This window comes from Galeopterus variegatus, unplaced genomic scaffold, assembly GCF_000696425.1.
Source record: "Galeopterus variegatus unplaced genomic scaffold, G_variegatus-3.0.2 Scaffold3059, whole genome shotgun sequence".
NCBI classification, from domain to species: domain Eukaryota; kingdom Metazoa; phylum Chordata; class Mammalia; order Dermoptera; family Cynocephalidae; genus Galeopterus; species Galeopterus variegatus.
This window is the reverse complement of record NW_007729170.1, coordinates 160,912-183,502: the sequence shown is the minus strand read 5'-3', so window position 1 is coordinate 183,502 and position 22,591 is coordinate 160,912. Positions and strand designations below refer to the sequence as shown.

The 22,591-nt window shown below is 44.7% G+C and overlaps 1 protein-coding gene across 1 annotated transcript in view; it reads left to right on the top strand.

The window, feature by feature from the left end:
* Window positions 1-20,183: 20,183 nt before the first annotated feature.
* The window catches only part of LGI2 (leucine-rich repeat LGI family, member 2), a 35,315-nt gene continuing 32,907 nt past the window's right edge, over window positions 20,184-22,591 (top strand). The window contains exon 1 of the mRNA XM_008583835.1: window positions 20,184-20,203. Coding sequence (XP_008582057.1) covers window positions 20,184-20,203 — 20 coding nt within the window. The remainder of the gene's footprint in view (window positions 20,204-22,591) is intronic.

Here is a 22,591-nt window from a genome sequence, read left to right as displayed (position 1 = left end):
CTTCCCTCCCTCCTGTCCTCCCTTCCTACCTTCCTTTCCTGGCTTCCTTCCTTCTCTCCTTTTCTTTCCTCCCTTCCTGCCTTCCCTCCCTTTCTTCTGTTCCTGCCTTTTCTTCCTTCCTTTCCGTCCTTTTCTTTCTTTCCTTCCTTCTTTCTTTCTTTCTTTCTTTCTTTCTTTCTTTCTTTCTTTCTTTCTTTCTTTCTTTCTTTCTTTCTTTCCTTCTTTCTTTCTTCCCTTCTCTTTCTTTCTTTCTTCCCTTTTCTTTCTTTCTTTCTTTCTTTCTTTCTTTCTTTCTTTCTTTCTTTCTTTCTTTCTTGGCTCTTTTCTTTCTTTTTTTCTTGGCTCTTTCCTTCCTCTCCTTCCTTTCATCCTCCATCCCTCCCTCCCTTCCTTCCTTCTCTCTTTCCTTCTTTGTTTCTTTGGGGTCTCTCTCTCTCTCAATCTCTCTCTCTCTCCCCCTCTCTCCCTTCCATCCTTCTTTCCTCCTTCTTTCTTTCTTTCATCCTGTCTTCTAGCCCTCCTAGGTCCCTCCTGGCCTGCCCTGCCACTAACAGTATTCCTGGCCTGGCCTACCCTTGGGCCCCCAAGAAAGAAAGAAAGAAAGAAAGAACTCTCTAGGGCACTCCCAGTCTGGCCTCCCTCTAAAAGACCCTCTGGCCTGGCCTGGACTGCCACTAATGGTGCCCTGGCCTTTTCTGGCCTACCACTAATGTTTCCCTACCCAGCCTGCTGTTAAGGGCCCCACTGCCACTATGGGCAGGCCTGACCAGGTGTAGAGAAGAAACTCACTGGCTGAACCTGCCTCAGGACCACCCTGGCCTGCACTGGCCTGCCTCTGAGGGACTCCCAGGGCAGACCAGGCCAGTCCAGGGGGTCACTTACAGGCAGGCAGGCCAGGCACTAAGGAGGCCAAGGGGGCCATGGTCCAGGCCATTCAAAGAGGGACCTTAGTGGCAGGGTAAGCCAGGCCAGGTGATCTCTTTGAGGCAGTCCAGGGAGGCTCTTAGCACCAAGATAGGCCAAGGGGCCCAGGGACAAGCCAGTCAAGGGGGGCACTTAGTGGCAGGTGTATCCTTAAAGGCAGGGTGGCCCTTATGGCAGTGGTACTCTTCAGACCAGTAAAGGGGGGCCCTATGGCAGGACAACCAGTGGGTTCCTTGGATAGGACAGGACAGGCTGGCCCTTAGTGGTAGGAGGCACTTGGCAGCATGCCTGGCCAGGACAGCCCTTAGTGGCAGGTGAGGGCATAGGGGCCCTAGGAGCAGTCCAGGCCATGGATGCCCTTAGTGGAAGGGAAGCCCAGGCAGGAACACCTTTAGAAGCAGAACAGGCCCATAGTGCCAGGCCAGGACAGGCCAGCAGGGCCCTGGGGATATCCTAGGACAGGTCAGGAGGTCCTTGTCTCTGGCCAGGCTAGGGGAGCCCTAGGGGAAGGCCAGGAAGGACCAGGGATTCCTTTGAAGCAGGCCAGGCCAAGTTAGGGGGCACTTGGGATAGGACTTCCTGGCCAGGGGAGCCCTGGTGTCAGGCCAGGCTAGGCCAGGGGGCCCTAGGAACAGGCCAAGCCACTCTAGGGGGCCCTAGGAACAGTCCAGGCCACTCTAGGGGGTCCATAGGGGCAGGCAAGGCCAGTGGGGTTCTTAGTGCCAGGCCAGCCAGGGGACCCCTAAGTGCCAGGTCAGGCCAAGGAAGCACTTGGGGCAGGCCTGGCAGGCTCTTAGCTGAAGGGGGGCCATTAGCATCAGGAGGGGGTCCCTGAATTGTAGGCCTGGCTGTGGATTCTGTATTAGCCACACAAAATGGACTAAAACAGAAAATTGCTGTTGCTTATAACGGACACTTGAAAATGTGGAAACAGCTTTGGAACTGGGTATTGAGGAGAGTTTGCAGGACTTTGGAGGACTCAGAAGAGGACAAAAAGATGAGGGAAAGTTGTGAATTAGAGACTGCCTAAATAGTGGTGAGCAGATTTCATATGGAAATATGGACTGTAAAGACCATTTGAAGGAGGTCTCAGAAATAAGGAGTTTATTGGAAACTGGGGTAAAGATCACCCTGGCTTTGAACTGGCAAAGAACTTGCATGCATTGTGTCCATGCCCTAGGACTCTGTGGAAGTTGGAACTTAAAGTTGTGAACCAGAGTATTTGGTTGAAGAAATTTCTAAGTAGCAAACCATTAAGGAAGCTGCATGGCTATTTGTAGCAGCCTACTCTGAGTTATGGCTGCAAAGTCATGACATAAAGCCAGAATTTAAAAGGGAAGCAGAGTGTAAAGATTTGGGAAATTTGCAGCCTGGCCATGTGGTAGAGATGCAGAGAGCATTTTCAGAAGGAAAATTCAGTGGTACTAAGAAGATTAACACAAAAGAATGGGATTATCAGAAGAAGGAGAAAAAGGCCCTGAGGGCATTGCAGAAGCCTCTGGGACCAACTCTTCCATTTCAGGCCCAAAGATCTAGGGAGACAAAATGGTCTTGGGGAACTGGCTTGAGGAGCCTTCCATGGGCTCACTGATCAGGGCCACCTTGGGAAACTGCTTCTAGCACCAGCACCCCAGCTGCTTTGGCTGCTCCAGCTGTGGCTAAATTGTCTCCAGGTGTGGCTGGACACAGAGCTTTGAAAAATACAAAGAAGCATTGGTGGAATCCACATGGCGTTAGGTCTGCAGGCCCACAGAATTCCAGAGCTCAGAAGGCTTGGGAGCCTTCCGTCCATTTCAAAGAATGTATGGAAAATTGTGGGGGCCCAGGAAGAGATCTGTCACAGGGGCAATGTCACCACCAACAGGCTTCGCTAGAGCAATGCCAAGTGGAAACGTGGGGTTGGAGTTGCAGCAGAGAAACCCCATCAGCACCATGTCTATAGGAGCCATGACAGCAGGACTGCCGTGGAGACCCCAGACCTGTGGATGTATAGAGTGGAACAACAGCCTGGGAGAGCTGAAGTGTGGCCTGCAACAAGGAAAGCCATAGGAGCAGAGTTGCTCAAGGTCTTGGGGACCCAACCCTCACACCAGCATGCAGCGGATGTGGAACATGGACTCAAGGTACATGATTCACCATCTTTGAGATTTAATGCCTGCCCTGCTGGATTTTGGACTTGCTTAGGACCCGATACCCCTTTCTTTTGGCCTATTGATCCTGTTTGGGTTGGGAATATGTACCCTATGTTTGTCCCACCACTGTACCTTGGAAGTAGATAACTTGTATTGATTTCACAGATGGGACTTTGGACTTTGGGCTCTCGAGTTGAAACAAGACTGTGGGGATGAAATGAATGTATTTACATGTGAAAAGGACATGAATTTTGGGGGGCCAGGGGTGGACCATGCCATAGTGAATGGATTAAAAATGGTGGTCATGGGTGTGGTTCTGAGAGCTTTAAAATAAGAGCACAGGAGAGTTTTTCTCTCTCTGCTTCCACCATCTTGCAATGTGAGACCTCTGGGTCACTGTCACCACCACCAGATGGACTTTGTACTTCCTAGCCTCAGAAACTATAAGCAATAAATTTCATTTTCTTTATAAATTACCCAGTTCCAAGTATTCTGTTATAGCAACACAAAATGGACTAAAACAGGGGCCCTGAGGCAGACCAGGCCAGTGGTCCTCTTGTGTAGGCCTGGCCAGGCCTGCCCTTAGTGGCAGTGGGACCCTTAGAAGGCCTGGACAGGGCAGCTCTCAGAAAGGCCAAGAAAGGCTAGGGGTGATCTTAGTGAGAGGGCAGGCCAAGGGGGCCCTGTGGCAGGTCATTTGAGGGGGGGCTCTTAGTGGCAGGCCAGGCAGGGGTGAGGGCTTAGCAATGCTTTAGCATTTATACTTGGCCAGAAAATTTTATTTTTCATTAAAGTATCAAACTTATTTATGAAATGTGTATTTTAATAATTATTCTTATTTTTGTAGTTTCTTCAGAATCTACATTTGTGTTTTCTTCACTCCCACATTTGTGTCTTTTTGAGTCAAATTTATTTAAATAAACACTGAAAGTGAATGTATGGTTTTTGTTGGGTTTCCATTATTCAAATAAACATCTTTCAGGTTTACTAGTCTGTCAATTGTGTCGTTTCCCCCTTTCCTGATAATTTGATTTCATTCTTTTGTGTTTAGTATATCCATTCTCCTGCGACTCTTAGGTTTCTTATTATTTTCTCACCTTCCTATGAGGAATAAGTAGTTTTAGGATATTTTGATATTTATTGTTTAATAATGACATAAAGGGTGTGAATTTGCTTTAGAAAAGAAATTTGATTTTATCTGCTTCATTTTAGCAATTTAACTATGATGGGCTTTAGCATGATTTTCTCTTCTTTTGCATTCCCAGTTGGAGTTTGCTGATCTAACTGAGGTTCTTTACTCTATGGATTGATGCTCAAGCTCAAATGAGCATACCCATTTTGGAAAATCCTTGGCTGTTACACCTTCAGTGATGGCTTCTGTCCCCTTCTCTCTCCCCTCTCTGTCCCCCTCTGAGTCCAGTTACCCACACACAGTTGTAATGAGGCTCATCCATCTCTGCTTCTTCTGTCTTCCTCAGGGAAGGCCCTTCAGGAATTTGGGTGGAAATTCTAGTGGGTCACTGGTAACCATGAAAGACTGTGGCAAATCCACTTGTGACCTTTGGAGGTTTCAGCTTGCTGCTTAGCACCCACATCCTGTAGATTTAAAATGTGGCAAAAATCTTGAGGGACCAATCAGCAGGACCCATCCTTCTGGGGAAACATTATCTCCCAAGTACTTTGAGATTCAGGCAGATTTCACTCTGACTTTTAGGGACACTTGACCCGGCTCCTCAATCCTCCATGTTCATCCCCAGAACACAGAGAATGTCCTGTGGAAAACACCGACCATGCCAGTGCTTCTCATGTTGTGTCATCTCTCATGCCAGCACCAGCCCTGAGTGACCAACCGTTACTTCCCCAGTTTCTCTGTCCCCCACGTAGGCCAAGTGTGGTCATCAGTCCCTGCTGAGAATTAGCAAAAACCCTGCTCCAGAAGTCTCCCTCTCTGAAGTTCTAATTCATGTAATTATTGTTTCTACAACTCTATTATGCCCTCTGGTTTACACAATGATACATGCTTTGCTTTTTTGTTCAATTTTATATCAGTCCTGAAGCTCTTTTCGTTACCAATAGGTGACTTCCTTAATTTTTGTAAAAGTTAATAATACATGTTTATGTAACCAGTTATCTCTAAACAGACACTGGCTGGTTCGCAATCTTTTGCTGCCCAAACCTGTACAAATGATTATAGAGATAAATTTAAATGGACCCAGTACAAAAGGCTTGAAACTCCTTCCAAACTAAGACTGATAGCAAAACTGGGGAGGTAGTCAGATAATATGGTAAAATAAATATTTTTTACTGTACATTTTTTCACATGTAAATAATTCTTTAAGTTTTTTTTAGTAAGGTTTATCATATTAGAAAATATTACATGGAATGTTTTAAGTTTAAATATTAATGTCATATAAACTCTGCAGACTGGGTACACACTAATGAATAGACTGGGCAGATATTATGCACCCAGTGTGTCTGTCCTGACCTCATTTCCCTCCTATCCCCAGATGTGACCACTATCAGAAATTTTATATTCTTTTTGTCTTTACCATCTATTATGTATCATTAAGAAGTGTTTTGTTTAACTTTGCCTCTTTTAACCTTTCCATGAAAGGATATTAATAGAATTACCCTAAACATTGTCATTACTGTTTTTTCTGCCTCAGTCTGTTTCACACATGCTGGTGTTTGAGACTGTAGGTCATCCAGCTGACCCATCCATTCCAATGCTTATAACATTTGGGATGTTTCAAGTTTATTTTTTGCTCTTGTGAAAACGCTACTCCTATAATTCATGTTTGTTTCCAAATGCCCGCATGTAACAAATTCTCAACCCATTGGAGAGAAATTACTGGGTTGTAGATTATGTGTAATTTCAAACTTGCAGGAAATGCCAATGAGTGTGTGAATAGACCCACCACCTCTGCATGTGGTAATTTATTCCACAAGATTGGCAACATTGGAATTGCCTCATTTATTAATTTTTGCCTATCAGTGTACATGCAATAGGATTTCCTTGTGCTTTTTTATATTGCTTTTTATTAATTACCAATGAGATTGAGTATTTTTCATATACGGCCTTTTGTCTCCTACAAAATATTTATTGGTTATTTTCTTTTAATTCATTTGTATGTTTATTGGTTTCTCATGATTCTTTATGTACTCTGGACACTAATCTTTTTCATTGTAGGTACCACAAATATTTTCTCTTTGATAGTGATTTATCTCTGTACTGCCTTTATTCTACCTTTTAACAAGGTATTAATCTAAATAGAATTGAATTTCTCAGTCTCTTTCTTTGTAGCATACTGTTTTTTATTATATAAGAAAACTCTACCTATTCTGAAGTGTCAAAGGACAAAATTACAACAAATTTAGTTAAAAATCTCATTGTGATTCTACAATCAGACAACAGGTCATTCCATGAAAAACGATAAGTTCCAATGAGCCAAGTAGAGGAGGTTAGTTTTGTGAACAGAAAAAGCTAAAGAAAGCAGAAACAAAGAATAAAAGATGGACTGGTCATTTCAAAGTTACTTTCATTGTAAGGTGGGGACAGGGAGACAGAACAATAGAAAAATAATTGATGATTTAACATCACGTTACTTCTGGCTGTCCTTTTTGTGTAGGAATTACAGCAGAAGGAACTTCATTCTTATACCTGTTGAAGATTAAACTGACCTGTTTGGGAAATTGGCTGTTACTTCTTTCTCCTGATTTCTCAGGAGGTCAGAGCATGACTTAGTTTAGATTTGGTGATGTGCAGCTTACCAGGGGGTAACTCCATTCTGATTTTTAGGCTGGTCTTTTGGAACCTGGTGCTAGAACCTCATCTGAAAAATGGCCTCTTATAATTTCATTTAGCAGAAGTTATTAAAACACTTGCTGCAGCTTCTAAGAGTGTTGTAGTTTCTCCTTCACATGTAAACCTTCAATAAGTTAATCATTGTACATGGAATTGATAGGAAGAAATTCATTACTCCACTGTAGATAATCAGTTGTCACTGTCCCATGTGCTAATGTGTCAATCACTTATACCACTTCAAAGCAATGCCTAGTCTATCATCATCATTGTGAAATATGAGGATATTTGTATTTTATAACATGGAGACATTTTTGTTCCTGAAATGAGCTCCATTCCTTGATAAGTATTTTGTCTATTTTGTTCACTGCAGACCTAGAACATGACCTGTTACACAGGAGAACACCACAAAATACTTATTTGACATCCAGTCTCAACAGAGACATGCATACCTGGATTCATACACAAATCTCATGATAGGGCCAATTCCATTTCGACATCAGAGAACGAACTGTTCTCGCATCCACCCCCTAGGGCAGCTGTCCCGGTGGGGGAGGGGCCTTCCTGAGCCCTCACATTCCACTTAAAAACTTGAGAGCCAGGAGCCTAAGTTTCCAAGTGTCAGTGGCCAGACATGACAGGAGTTATGATGCTGCAGCCCTTTATGTGCTCTAGAATTCTTCCAGGAATGGGCCCCTCACTTCCAGACCCGAGTGGCTCAGTTAGGGCATCACTGGTATCTGTTCCCTCACTCAGCCACCATGTCCTCCTCTGATGTCTCTCTTAACACTACGTGACACCTTTGGAGTCGCCACCAAAGAAGGTCCTGACCAGATGTGTTTCATAGACTTTGGACTTCCCACCCTCCAAAACTAGGGAATAAATTTTTCTTTCCTCATAAATTACCAAGTTTCAGGTATTTTGTTAGAAGCAACAGAAATGGACTAATGCACTGTATGAGCATGGAACGAGACTTTTTGTACCACCTTGGGATCCTTCTCTGGAAGAAATGCAGGGCTAGGGAGGACTTGTGCGTCCTCAGACCCTGCATGGAACCCAGTCTGAAGTTAGGAAAAAGCCAGCTCAAAAGTCCAAAGTCCCACCAAGAAATCATAACAAGTTATCTACCACCAAGACACAATGGTGGGACAAGCATAGAGTGCATATTCTTGTTCAAAAAGGGAGAAGTAGGCCAGAGGAAAGGGGTAACAGGTCCTAAGCATGTCCAAAACCCAGCAGGGCAGGCACCAAATGTCAAAACTGTCAAATAATTTCCATTCATTTCATATGTTGCATCCTCTGCAGGCTGGTGCAGGGGTTGGGTCCCCAAGTCCTTGGGCAGCCCCACTCCTACAGCTTTCCTGGTCTCAGGCCACAGTCCAGCTCTTCTAGGCTGGTGTCTCACTCTGGTAGCTCTACAAGTCTCCATGGTGGTCCTGCTCCCATGGCTCCAGTAGGTATGGCCCCGACAGGGGTTCTCTGCTGCAACTCCAACCCCACATTTCTGCTCAGCATTGCTCTAGCAAAGGCTCTCCACAGTAGCTCTGCCCCTGTGACAGATCTCTTCCTGCATCCCCAGGCTTTCCCATACATCCTTTGAAATTGGGGTGGAGTCTCCCAAGCTTCCACAGCTCTGGCATTCTGCCAGCCTGCAAACCTAACACGACGTAGACACTGCCAAGACTTCAGCTTGTATCTTCTGAAGCTGCAGGTCCAGCAGCATCCAGGGCCAATTTAGCTACTGCCAGGGCAGCCAGGGTGTGGGAAGCAGCATCCCAAGGTAGCCCTGGGCAACCAATCCATGGAGGGTAGCTTGGGTCTGTTCTCTGAAACCATTCTGTCTTCCTAGGCTCCTGGGCCTGTGATGGAAGGGGCAGCCTCAAAGTTCTGTGAAATACCTTCAAGGTCTTTTTTCCATGCTCTTGATAATCCCTCTCTCTGTCCTGATCTTAGCCAATGGTCCCTTGGGCTGCACCCTTGGTTTCCTTTCTTAAACAGACTTTCTCACTCTTTATGGGAGTTTTCCAATTCTTTTACCCTCTGCTTTCTTTTGAATTATAAATTCTGGCTTTACGTCATGCCTTCTCTGCCATAACTCAGGATAGGCTGTCACAAATAGCCATGCAGCTGGCTGAATGTCTTGCTGCTTAGAAATTTCTTCTACCTAATGTTCTGGCTCTCAGCTCTTAAATTCTGCATCACATAAAGTTTTGGGGCATGAACAGAAAGCAGCCAGGTTTACAACACCACAGTGAAGGTAGAGAACATCCACTGCCCCCAAAGAACACCCTTGTGTCCATTTGTACCCAAATCCCCCATCTCTAACCACTGATCTGTTTTAGTTTAACATACCGCACCTTTTCCTTGTCATAAAAAGGAATGCTGTTATAGCTTACGAGGGTTTTTGTTTTGTCTTGTTTTGTTTTGTTTTTGTAAAATTTGATGTCCTCTTTGTAAAATTGAGTAATTATACTTGCCTTCCAGTGTGCTAAACTTAAAAGTTTCTACAGTGCCCAATGCAAGTACAGATTAAGCCTCCAAACTTGAGCGATTCCATTATTATGAGCTGTTGCTTTGTGTTGCTTTGACCCCCATGGATTTGTCACCCCACTTCCCCTGGGTGACAGAGACACAAAGGATTACTCAAAGCCCATCTTTGACCCCCATGGATTTGTCACCCCACTTCCCCTGGGTGACAGAGACACAAAGGATTACTCAAAGCCCATTTCTTTCGAGCAGTGAGAAGCCCCGAAGAGGTTAACTTCCCAGGCACTCTCAAGCGAGAGGCAACCCTTCCTTGGGAAATTAAAGCCGAATTGGGGTTCTCTTCCTGCATTTATTTTCCAGACCAGGAAGTTACAGGAAGAGAACAAAGGTGGGGTTATAGTTTAACAATATAGGTTGGTAACTTTCAGTGAAACAAGTGGATGACATTCCAGTATACAGTTAAGTGGTCCTATCAACACAAGCTTGATCTTAGCAAACATTCCTTCTTAACAGCAATTTCTCAGTATCTTTACATAACAATCAGTAACTAGTCTGTCTGTGAGCCATCAACCTGCTGCGCCACAATCCTTATCTTGCAACAGAGACTTATAGGCTGAGGGAAATTTCCTGTCCTTGCAAGGTCAATATTTGAAAGTACAAGGCTTTGGAAAACCAGGCCCTGTGAAGTACATATGCTTTTTAGTATATTCCACAATGAGCTACATAGTTTACAAAACTCTATGCTCCCTGTACTTAACTTTCTTCATTTTGTGATAAGAGATAATAAATGATGAGGGAGAAGGTTTAAATGAGATACAAATGATTATCAAGTCACTATACCCTATGGAGTGCTATGAAAACGTGAGTTGGCATGGAAAATAATGGAGAGAAATTGGATATTGTTTGCTCTTTAATAAGACACTGAAGTATAATGGGATTTTTTCCTCTTCCCTAGCTAGTGCTTGAAGTCTAAAAGTGGAAAGGATAACTGTGAAAAGTAAAAAAGGCTTTTGGGGATTTGTGGGTCATTAATACAAAAAGCTTCCACCCTCTCCTATAAAACACATTAACATTTTTCCTCTTTGAGGATGTCAAACATGTCTTCTTTTCTACCAAAAGTTACTCATATTGATACTCTATGTTCTGGAGCTCACCTCCAAACCACAGAAATGATCAGACATCACCTTCCTCTCCCCATTATGACTACTGCTGCTGCTTTACCAGTTAGTTTTAGCTCCACTCACTTTTTTCTGCCTTCTAGATAAGAACTTTTAGGATTCCCAGAGAATTACATCCATGACCTGAGAGCAACCAATCCAGACCAAAGCCTGGCTTCCTGGAACACTCACCAAAACTACCAAACACAAGACCAAATCTGATAATAAATCCTTTCAAACATCCTCTACCTGATGTAATCCACAGTCCTCCATCACATGTTCAAATTGCTTTGACTCAGTATAGCCAGTTTTCTTTTTTTTTTTTTTAAAGATGACCGGTAAGGGGATCTCAACCCTTGGCTTGGTGTTGTCAGCACCATGCTCAGCCAGTGAGCAAACCGGCCATTCCTATATGGGATCCGAACCCGCGGCCTTGGTGTTATCAGCACCGCACTCTACCGAGTGAGCCACGGGCCGGCCCTAGCCAGTTTTCTTTGACTACCAGTGTGATCATGGGTTTTGGCTAAAGGGTGCTGAGAAAACCATTTTTTAAGCTTTTATTATTAACGATGAACAAGAAATCATTTTTTTTTTAAAGATGACCAGTAAGGGGATCTTAACCCTTGACTTGTTAGCACCACACTCTCCCAAGTGAGCTAATTGGCCATCCCTATATAGGGATCCAAACCTGTGGCTTTGGTGTTATCAGCACCGCACTCTCCCAGGTGAGCCATGGGCTGGCCCTTAAGAAATCATTTTAAGGGCAAATGTTGTATATATGTAACAAAAATAAATAAAATTTACATAACAGAAAAGTACCTACACTTGTATACACCCAGTAATATTGATTCAGACTGCGTAGTGCTTAAATTAATGAAATTGCAAAGTTGAAATTATTGTTATCCACAATAATTCTCTCAGCAAGTGAAAAATAAAGAGAATAACACATAGTGTTATGGGTTGATTTGTGTTCCCCCCCAAATTCATATGTTGAAATCTTGGCCCCCAGTACCTCAGTGTGTGGCATTCAAAAATAGGGATGTCTTAAATGTAATTAGTGAAGATGAGGTTGTACTGGGGTAGGGTGGGGCCACAACCCCATGTGAGCGGTATCAGTCTAAACAGAGCATCATATGAAGAGAGAAACGTGCACACAGGGAGAATGCCATGTGAAAACAAGCCAAGGAACTACCAGAAGCTGGGTGAGGCCTGAACAGATCCTTCCCTCTGCTTGTATATGTCTGTTTAGATTCTGCCCATCTTTCATGGCCCGGTTGCAGTGATAGTGGCCCTGGGAGGCTAGTTCTGGCCTTGCAAATCAGAAGAGATCACTCCTTTCCTGCCTTTATGGCCCCGTGTTATGAACTCCTGCGAAACAGTCAATCTGTAAGAAAAATATCGCTGCTAATAGTCTCTTTGGTCTAGAAAGACCTGAAGATTCTCTGTAACGACTTTTAACAACTTCCTCTCAGTTTTTGCCAACCGATTGAGCCCAAATGTCTTTCTTTTCAGTAGCAATTGTCCCACGATTTCTTGCATTTCTTTAGTCATTTGTACACTGTGTTTATCTGTGGCTGAAGTGCAAGCTCTCCGAGGGCAGGGCTTAAGCCTCAGGAATCTCTGTGGCCTCAACTCTTACCTGGGCTTTACCACATTCAAGGAGCTCAATAGATGTTTACTGAATTAACAAATGAATTATGAGAGGATGAACAGTAAGTGGCAGTCACCAACTTCTGTTAAGCAGTGAATTTCTGTGGAGAAATCACTACTAATATTCTTTTGGGTCCAGAAAGGCCTGGACATCTGTAACAGCTTCTACTGAGATCCTCTCAGCTCATGTTCACCATTTGCAGCAGATCCCATCACAGCTCAGATCCCTCCTCATGGAAGGACTGGCTGCCCGTGGCTAGGCGTGTGTTTAGCTGGCAGTCTCCAGCTGTTAGCTCCTCCAGTCCTCCTCAGCAGGCAAGCCGAGGCCACTCTTCTCTCAAGGAGTCCCAGGCTGTGACTGAGCAAGGCAGTGAGTAAGGCAGTGGTACGAGGGCCCAGCCATCTCTGCCCCATGCGGGACTCCTCTCACAGGCAGTCCCTGCTTTGGAGCTCCCTGTGGCTGCCGGACACCTTGTCTGGTCTGCCCTGCAGTCTGATGGCTCCCCCTGCCCCGGCCTACTACTCTCCTTTTTCTTTATAGGTGTGTAATGGATTGGATTATTTCCCCCCAAAACTCCCTGAATCTTGAATTGTGTCCCCCAAGTTTTATGTATTAGAAACTTAGCCCTCATTGTGACTGTTAAGAGGGTGGGAAATTCTATTATGGTAATTGAAAGGTGGAGCCTTGAAGAGGTGATTGGATTGTAGGAGCATGCAGTAGTGAATGGATTAAAAATGGTGGTCCAGGGCATGATTTGGAGGGCTTTAAAAGAAGAGGAGAGTCCGTCTCTCTTGCTCTCTCTGTGCTTTCTCTGCTTCCACCGTCTTGCAATGTGAGACCCGTGGGTCACTGTCACCACCACCAGATGGACTTTGGACTCCAGCCTCAGAAACTGTAAGCAAATAAATTTTGTTTTCTTTGTAAATCACCCAGTTCTGTGTATTTTGTTATAGGCAACAGAAATGGACTAATACAAAGTGTTACTCCCTGTTATAAGGCTTTTACATTTTCAATTGCAGCGCAGCTTTTGCTTCCCAAAGGTCCCAAACAGCACACCACTGCGGACCAGCATTCCAAGAGAGCCTAGAAAGAGCCAGAAGGAAGACAGACCTCATTTTTCAGGAATGGTACACATTTATGGCAGGTCAAGAAACACAGAATATTGAACTGATAGGACAGCACCAATTTTGGCCATACTATGGCCATCAGAACGTTTTTCCAGTCACCTGCCCATATACCAGAAAGAACACGAACAGTCCTTTGTTTTTTCAAAGGAATCCAGCTGTAATGTAATTACATTGTCCAAAATATTATAGCAAAATCGATCAGAGAATGCTACTCTCATGGCAAACTTTGATTTCCCAAACGGGTCTAAAAACAAGACATTATTGATGAATCCTATTATTCTTCTCAGAGGATAAAAGATAAAAATAAATAGTGCTGTCTTGGATTATACCCCCGAGGGAACTGCTGCAGCTCCTGCTGGAGTGGGGAGGGGACAGAGGGTGACTGGGGGTAGTTTTCCCAGCTGGCCCTTTTCTTGTCTGGGGGCTCCAGGATTATCCCTGATCTCCAAGGGCAACCATGTCTTTTCCTCTCTCTGCCCTTGTCCACTTTCAGCAGCTCTCTCTTGGCTCCTGGGATTCTTGCCTCAAGACAGGTCTCATTTAGAACAAGGGGGAATTTGCAGAGGGCTTTCTTTCTGTCATTCTCCCTTTTGCACTGGTTGGTGCCTGCTGGGGTACTTGGGCAGTTCATGTGTGCCTGAAATTCACTGAGAACCACCCTCTGATGGCTTACAAGAATGGCCATATGTAACATTGCTGTTGGACAATATTCCAACATCAAAGAGATGCCTTCAAATGGCTTGGGGTAATATGGAAGAAGGAATGGCAGGGCTTCTGCCTTCTAGAACCTTGTGGAAGGTACTGATCCTTTCCCTCTTGCCCTGATACTCTCCAACGGCATTGTTGACAGAGTAGGAAACTCTGTCCACTATGACTTTGACACTTTGACCTTGGCTGCCTGATCTTAGGTAGGCCATTTAACCCATCCAAGCCTGTTTCTTCCTCTAAAAACTACTTCTGTTCGAGGGTTATCATGAGCTGCAATTAGGTTAACGGGTGTGAGAAGGTCTTGTCAACTATGAAACTGCTATAAGAATGTCAGGTACTATCATAGCGCCTGCTGTGGATTGATTGAATACGTTCCCCAAAGTTCATATATTAGAAGCTTAATTCCCACTGTAACTCTTGAGCATAGGAAATCCTATTATGGTAATTGAGAGGTGGGGCGTTGAAGGGGTGATTGGATTGTAGGACCATGCAGTAGTGAATGGATTAATAATGGTGGTCAGGGGCATGGTCCTGAGGGCTTTAAAAGGAGAGCATGTGAGAGTCTCTCTCTTTCTGCTCTGCCATTGTCTGCCATGTGAGACCCCTGCGTTGCAGTAAAGCCACCACCAAAAAGACCCCCACTAGATGTGTTTCCTGGATTTTGGACTTCCTAGCCTCTGAAACTGTAAGCAATAAATTTTGTTTTCTTATAAATCACCTAGTTCCAAATATTTTGTTATAAGCAATAGAAATGGACTAACACAGTACCTTTCAGGGATATTTCCTTCTCTTTCCAGGAAAGGTAAGTATCCCAACACAGGGATGCTTGAGATGGAAACCCTCCCAGAACATTACACTCATATATAACAGAGGGCAAGCTTTTGTGTGACATGAGCTCAAATGGCCTGCTGAGGACAAACTTGGGATTTATGACTGCCCTCTCCTTGAGATGACTGCTCCTGCATGTCAGCATTTGGGCCAGTGGACACACCCGCTTGCCCTTCCTTAAGTGATGGATCACCCACTCTTCTACTGAGTTAGCAGTCTTCAGGAGTCACATAAATTCTAAGCTCCAATATTATCATAACGATCAAGAACAAAAAGTCACGAGGTTTGCTTAAGGGATGGAAATTTATTTCAGGGCAGCGGCAGATCTGGGTTTGCACCAGTTTAAGTGGCAATGGTGGACAAGTGTGCTAGAGCCTCCACCAGTGGGCCCACTGTCTGGGCTCCTGGGACTCTGCCCAGTTGCCTGGGGGCTGCTAATCCAAGAGGGTGAGATGCCCACCTGGATTTGCTGCATGTGCAGGGCGGGTTGAAGACAGCAGAGTCGCCTTGGCCTCTACTGGATTCCCAGAGTCCAGCACAGTGCCTGGCCCCTAGGAGCCACTGAGGAAGTATTAGTTGAATAATTAAGCTTTCCAGCATTCAGATAAATGCACAGATTCTGTCTCTTGGGGCTGTGGGAAAAAAAGTGTTGGGAAAGAACTAAACACTTCTGAAGTACTAGCAGGTTCTTTTGACATAGAAGAGTTTTATTTCCTTGGGTACATTTTAAGCTTCTTGAGGAGAAATACCTATATTTATCTACCTACACCTATATCTATTCATATTCACATCTATATCAATAGTGATTTGTGGCTCTCGATAAAAGACCAACTTAACTACTTAATAAATGAACTTGTACTGCTCATAAAGAATTTTCACATTATTCAACTGATTTCATCCTTTTTGCAAACAAAGGTAGTGTGCATCATCCTCTCCTTTGCAGAAGAGGAAATCAAGGCCTTGGAGATCAATGGTAGAACTTGGTTTCAAATCTGGACCTTCAACAACACATTCCATGATTCTCCACTACACCAACTTCTCTGAGGACTAGATTCTGAGGAGCTCAGGAAAGGGAGGCATGGGGAGGGCTCTGAAGACAAGGTCTGCCTACTTTTCTTTTGAGCAACTCTTCCTGTAAGACAGATGGAAGAGGAGAGACCCATAGCCAGGCCTCTGGGTAGCAGTGGAAACCTCAGCTCATTTTCTGATTTCAGGAACTGTCTGAAATTCCCTTCATGGTGTTTAGTTAAAATCTGAGCTATGTTCAAATGCAAATGTCTCTAGAAAATGTAGCCCAATAAATAAGCAGTCATTGAGACCAAATGTGGATGCATTTTAGATACTTCCCTCAAAACATACTTTGATGTGGGTTGGGGTAGGTTAAATAGAGGGCATAAAAATCACAGAATGACTCAGATGCTGTAGACCAAGAAAATCAGAAGCCCCAAATATATTTAATTTAGCCTTGATTACAATTAAGTTGGGGCCAGAGGCCACAGTCTTCCATAGCATTGGATTAACTATGGTGTATGGATAAGAGAAGGGCTTAGAGGATATTTACAGACCCATTTTTCTAAATTTAAGTTAAATCTCTACTCACTTCATGACTTGTTCTCCTAAAATAGAATTTTTGCTAGGTTTTTTTCACTAAGAAGAACAAAGAGATTTTTCCATAAAATAATTTTGCTGACTTGTAAAATTGAGACTGTGAAAATTTGTTATATAGAAAACTGTGCTTGTTTTAGGAGATTGACTTTACTCATAGACCCAATGTCTGTGACCTCCCAGGTGTACTTCTAATCCCCACAACCCAGCTGGAAGATTGGGCATGTTCTTCTAGAAGTAGGAACATAGCTAAAAGCATTTTGTCTTATAAACATAAATAAAGCGTAAAGTGACTCAAAGTGACTTGTATAATAAAGTAACTCTAGCTAATTAATCTTTTTAACAAAGTGCACAATTTCAGAATAAGTAGAAGAAAACAGATTATAAAGATAACAGTATATAATAATAAAATAGAAAACCAAGATACAGTAGAAAAAAATTAACAAAGGCGTAACTTGGTTCCTTGAGAAAACAGATAAAATAGATAAAACTCTGATCAGGGGGAAAAATCCCCTATAAGAGAAAAAGAGGGAGGGATGCAGAATTTCAAAATTTCCTTAAAGGGGAGGAAAAGGATATCACAAAATTGGGGAGAGAAAAGAAAAGCTTGTGGAGAGACAACACTGGGGACTGACTTTGAGTTTTACTGTTTCTTGGTTTTATCTTAGTCACTGCAAGTTGCCTCTGCTGGTAGTGACAGCTAAATGGATTAGTTAGGATGCTTTGTGTTACAATGGACCAAAACCCAGATTCAGACTAGTTAAGCAAAAAAAGGCTCACATCAACACAGCTCCTAGGCCAGTGGAAGACAGAGACTGTGTCCCAATATTTCCAAAAAAAGCCATGTCAAGGAATTTTATTAGCCACGATTGCTTCAGTTGAGTGGTGTGTTCATCTCAAAACCAGGCTGGGAGAATGGAATGTTCTGGAATGCTCTAGTCTAGATGACATGTGCAATGGGAGATGAAGGTATTCATCAAGTGAGCCACATGCGTTTGAACATTGAGGAGCAGTGACTCCCCCCAAAGCAAAATCATGTCCTGTTGTCCTGTCATGAGAAGGGGCAGCTGATGCCAGGTAACAAAAACCCCACAGGTGTTACAAAGGTCACCAGAAACCATTGCTGGGGTCCTCAGGGTCTTTTGACTGATATAGGAAACTGAGTGAGATATCCACAGGCAGCCCTTCAAGTTCATGGCTGAATTCAAGAGGTGAATCAGGTTCCCAACATGTGATACCCACAAGTTTATGAGAAAGGAAATGATTGGAAGCCAGAAATGGCATTTACAATTGATCAGCAGCCAACCACAAGAGTGACATTTGGGGGTGATGCAGTCAAAGAGAGATTCGTAAGCCTTGTGGAAGAAAATAGACAAGGCTTTTTTTTTTAAACCCCAATTTGTAGTCATTTAAACCAAGTGCCTTTGAGGTTTGAGTGAATAATTTTTCTTCATTTGCTACAGCAAGCATCAAAGTTGGAAGTACCAGCTGTTAGTGAAGGTTTCCCAAAGACTATGGTTCTAGTGAGAAGACCAGGTGGGGGCGTGGGGGTGGAGTTTGGTTGGAAGATGGGGGAGGGGCATTAGCAGCATGATGAACGTCTCTGAAATTCTTACAAGATTTAGTCTGGTTTAGAATTTGAAGATTGTTTTTCGTCTAAAATATGAATCCCCAAATTGTAGCATTCTTATATTTGCTCTGTCCTGTAAGATTTCTATTATTCCTTGCTGATTGCACCTAAGAGATATTTTCTCTCTAAAGCTTGTATTTCTAAAATATCACTCATTCGTTCAATCAACCAACATTACACTGAGGACTTACTGAGAGAGAACTAAGGTTTTCACAAGAGTATGAGGATCTCCCATTGACTGCCTCACCCACTTCCTCCTCACCATCCTGACTGTCTTCTAGTTGCCAACTCAACATCTGCAGGTAGGTGCCTCGGGGACATTTCAAATGCGACATCCCCAATATCAAACTCTTGATGCTTCTCTCCCAGCCAAACCCTCTCTTCTTCTTGGCTTTCTCATTTTAAGAAATGGCATCTCCATCTACCCACTGGCTCTAGCCAAAATCTGGGAGTCACTTGGTTTGAATGACTACAAATTGGGGTTTAAAAAAAAAAGCCTTGGGGCTGGCCCGGTGGCACACTGGAGAGTGCGCCGCTTGGGAGCATGGCGGCGCTCCCGCCGAGGGTTCGGATCCCATGTGGAGACCGGTTCCTGCTCACTGGCTGAGCGCGGTGCAGGCGCAACACCAAGGGTTGCGATCCCGTTGCCGGTCCCCGGTACGGGTGCGACACCAAGGGCTGCGATCCTGTTACCGGTCAGTAAAAAAGACAAAAAAAGGAAAAAAAAAATAAATAAATAAAAAAGCCTTGTCCCATTTTTTCCCATAAGGTTTGCAAATCTCTCCTTGACCACATCACCCCAAAATGCCACTCTTGTGGTTGGCTGCTGATCAATTGCAAATGCCATTTCTGGCTTCCAATCATTTCCTTTCTCATAAAGTCATGGGTATCACAAGTCGGGAACCTGATTCACCTCTTCAAGTCAGAAGAAATGGAAGTCAGCCATTTCTTCCAACTTCCCGCTAAAACCAACCCAACAGCAAGTCCTGTTGATCCTTCTTTTTAGATGTGTCTTGAATCCACATTCACTCTTCTCCCCCTTCTCTGCTGTCATTCAAATGCCAGCTGCCAGCATCTCTCTCCAGGACTAGTTCAACCCATTCTCCATTGAGCAGTCAGAAAGATCTGTTTTGAAGCAAAAATATATCATGTTACTTCTCTGGTTAAAGCCCTTCAGTGGCTCCCTCTGGTATTCAAAATGACTTGACAAGGCTCTGGGCCTTGGCCTACAAGGTCCTTCCTACCTTTCAGACATCTCTTCTCTCCGTCCCCCTCATCCTCTATGCTGTGGCACACTGGCCTTCATCCAGATCCTTACAAGCACTCACCTCTTTCTGGTCCCGGTGCCTTTGCATGTGCTGTACTTTCTGACCACACTGCCCCTCCCTTAGCCTCGGCCTCTGCCCTTAGCCCACCTTCCCTTGCCTGGCTCCTCCTTCTCATCGCAAAGCTCTCAGCTAAGGTCTCACACAGGCTTCAGCTCTCTGACCCCCACCAACTTAGGGCTCCTTTCTCTCCCTTCATGGGCTCTATCACAACTTGTGATTGCGTGTTCATTTGTATGAGAGTGCCTGAATGAGCCCTGTTTTGAGCTGCCGACACATGTAATAATATAAGGGAGAGCAGTTTGAGACTTCAGGGAAGGCCACTCCAGCCCACACCATTTCATGCACTGTAGGAATGTGTATTCGTGTCACGGAGACACAGCTTGAGTAAGTTACATCTGAACAAGGATTTTTACATTTTCAAAAACTCTTGCTATTTCCTGGAAACAGACTGTGTCTCTCTGATTGTCTATTAAGCTTTTTTTTTTTTTTTTCTTTTAACTGCTGAAGATCTTGGAACCAAACCAATCCACATTTCCATTTTTATATCTCAATTTATAAACTGCGCCTTATAATTTACAAGCACTCACTTAGTGTCTCTAACCGAGCCGACACAAATACCACCCCTGCCAGCTACGCTACTCAAGTCTTCTCTCTGCACTCTTCTTATCAGGAACTTTCTAGTTTTTCAAGTTGGAGAGGATGGGCTGGAGCTAACCCTAGGGGACAGGAAGGATAGTAATAGTGATGATATGTCACATTTATTTTATGGATGAGAAAATGGAAGCTGGAGACAGGAGTGACAACATGACCGAGAAGGTTTACTCGTGAGTGGTGAAGCCAGGACTAGACTCTGCTCTGGAATTCTTCATGCAAGAGTCTTTCCAGGATACTAGACCAGGCTTTCTCAACCTCAGCTCTAGTGACATTTTGGACTGGATCATTCTTTGTTGTGCACTGCAGGATGTTTAGCAGCATGCCTGGCCTCTACCCGTTAGATGCTAGTAGCACCCAGTCCACTGTAACGACCCCAAATGTCTCCAGACATGGCCAAGTGTCCCCTGTATTACCCCTAATTGAGAACCACTGCATTAGACCATGCTCCTGACCTTGATTAAATAGAGGCACCGAGGTCAGGAAAACACATCTCCTTTCACAGCCTCCCCTCCCCCACCCCTCACTTCCTTACAGTCCCAGGGTTTACCTGAGACTTGACCCACCCACACGGTTAGGTACTACTCTGATCAGACAGCCAGTGCCTTCTGTGTGGCATTAAATGCTTTAGATTTTTAATTACACTAAACTCCCAAAGATGGATACAATGATCTTCCGTTTAACAGGTAAGGAAATTGAGGCTTAAAAGGTTCTAACTTGCTCATGATCACACAGTGGTAAGTGGCAGGCTGGGCTGTAAACCCAGACTTGTCTAGTTCTGGGGCCAGAGTTTACCCACCCCACCCTGCCCTTTGTTCCACTCCAACGCAGGTGAGAAACAGATTTTCTTTTCCTGGATCATCAGGAATCATTTGAGAAGCCTGACTCCCTCCTCTTTATAAAGCAGTAGCCCATCCCTCTTAAGGCAGATATCTTTCAGCAAGGCACACAGCACACACACCTATGATTGTGGATCCAAGTGTCTGTCACCCTCTTCAGACTGTGGCCAGTGTCGTCAGCCACTAGCACTAGGCCTTGTTGAGTAAAGCATTTGCAGAATGCATGCCCACACAGCAGCGGGGGTTAGACACAGCAGCCAGTTCTGGAGGACAGACTTCCTGTCTGTATCTGGGAATGATACAGACCAAGGTCAAGACAAAAACAACGCTAAGCTCAAGTTTCCCATCCACAAAATGGGAAGACCCACTTCTCAGGGTAGATGTGTGAATTACATGATGATAAATGTAGACTGCTAAGTGCATTGACCCAAAATGGTGACCTGCAACGAACGTCTAACTCCCTCAAGAAAGTTGCCTACAAGCTTGCTTTCAATTCCTGAACCTCTTTTGATCAGTCTGTGACCCCCACGTAGCCTCGTGGAGTTAGTCCTTTAGGACTATCTGCCCAGCTACACTTCAAGCTCCCTGTTCCTCTGTCCCCTGCCACAGTGGCCAGCTTGGAATATGCCTTATGGATAGTGCTAAACGTGATTGCTGAAGAAGCAATCTTGATGATTCCTGCAGTAATGACTTTCCAGCTTGGGTACTGCCTTCTCTGGGTATATCTTAACACATGAAATGGTTTTCCTTGGTTTGTAGCCTAATGCTGGTGCCCTTGACTCCGCACTCTGTGAGGTTTGAGCTCTTATTTTGGTCATTTTCTTAGATTTCCCCTGCTGCACACTACCTTGTGTTAAGATTCAAGATCATTGTGTCAAATTTCAGGAGCAGAAGAGGGGCTCAGTAGGCCGGGTTACCACTCCCCATCCCAGGCTCCAATCCCCATCCTGCCTGGCCATTCGCTACACCACCAGCCAGTTACTGATGCTTTCTGGGCTTGGGTTTCCTCACCAGTAAATTAAGGATATTAATAGGACCTGCCTCAAAGGGTTAGGAGATTAAATGTAATCTCCTAGAATGGATCACACCCTCAGTCTCTACTAACAGTTTTTAATCCCCAGTCGTTTGATTGGGGTGGGCGGGGTGGCCAGAGGGTGTGCTGACTGAGGGAAAACTTTCGCAGGCCTTTTAGCTATTCAGCAAGCAGTAGGCAGGGCCCGCAGTAGCAGGAACGCACAGGGCGGTAGCAGGGTTCTCTTCTGCATTCCTTCGGCATGGAAGGGTTGGCTGGCTTCAGTAACCCCAGGGTGCTATGGACATGGGAGCCAGACCCCTCTGCCCCAAGGCAAAAGACATGCAAAGCCATTCTGGCTGAACCCAATGCCAGCATTCGCTTCATTTCCTCTCTTTGCAATTAATAAAGGCTGCCCAAAAGGTCTGGACTCTTCCAATCACCCAGGACAGACTCTCCCTCCCCAGTAATCAAGCCAGGTCCCTCTGCCCCTACTGTCCTTTCCCCCTCTTACATTTCGGCCCCGAGAGAAGCAGCCCCGTGCTTTCCCCAAACTATTTCCAGCCCGTGGAGGGACTGCAGGCATCTGGTCCTGCACCGCTCAGCCAGGTCCCCAAGGGGGTCTCCGTCCCGGCCGGCCCCTCCCCCAAGGTCCCCCAACTTTTCCCTCTGTCCCAGCGCCCGGGGCGGGGCCGGGAGGGGTGGCGGGG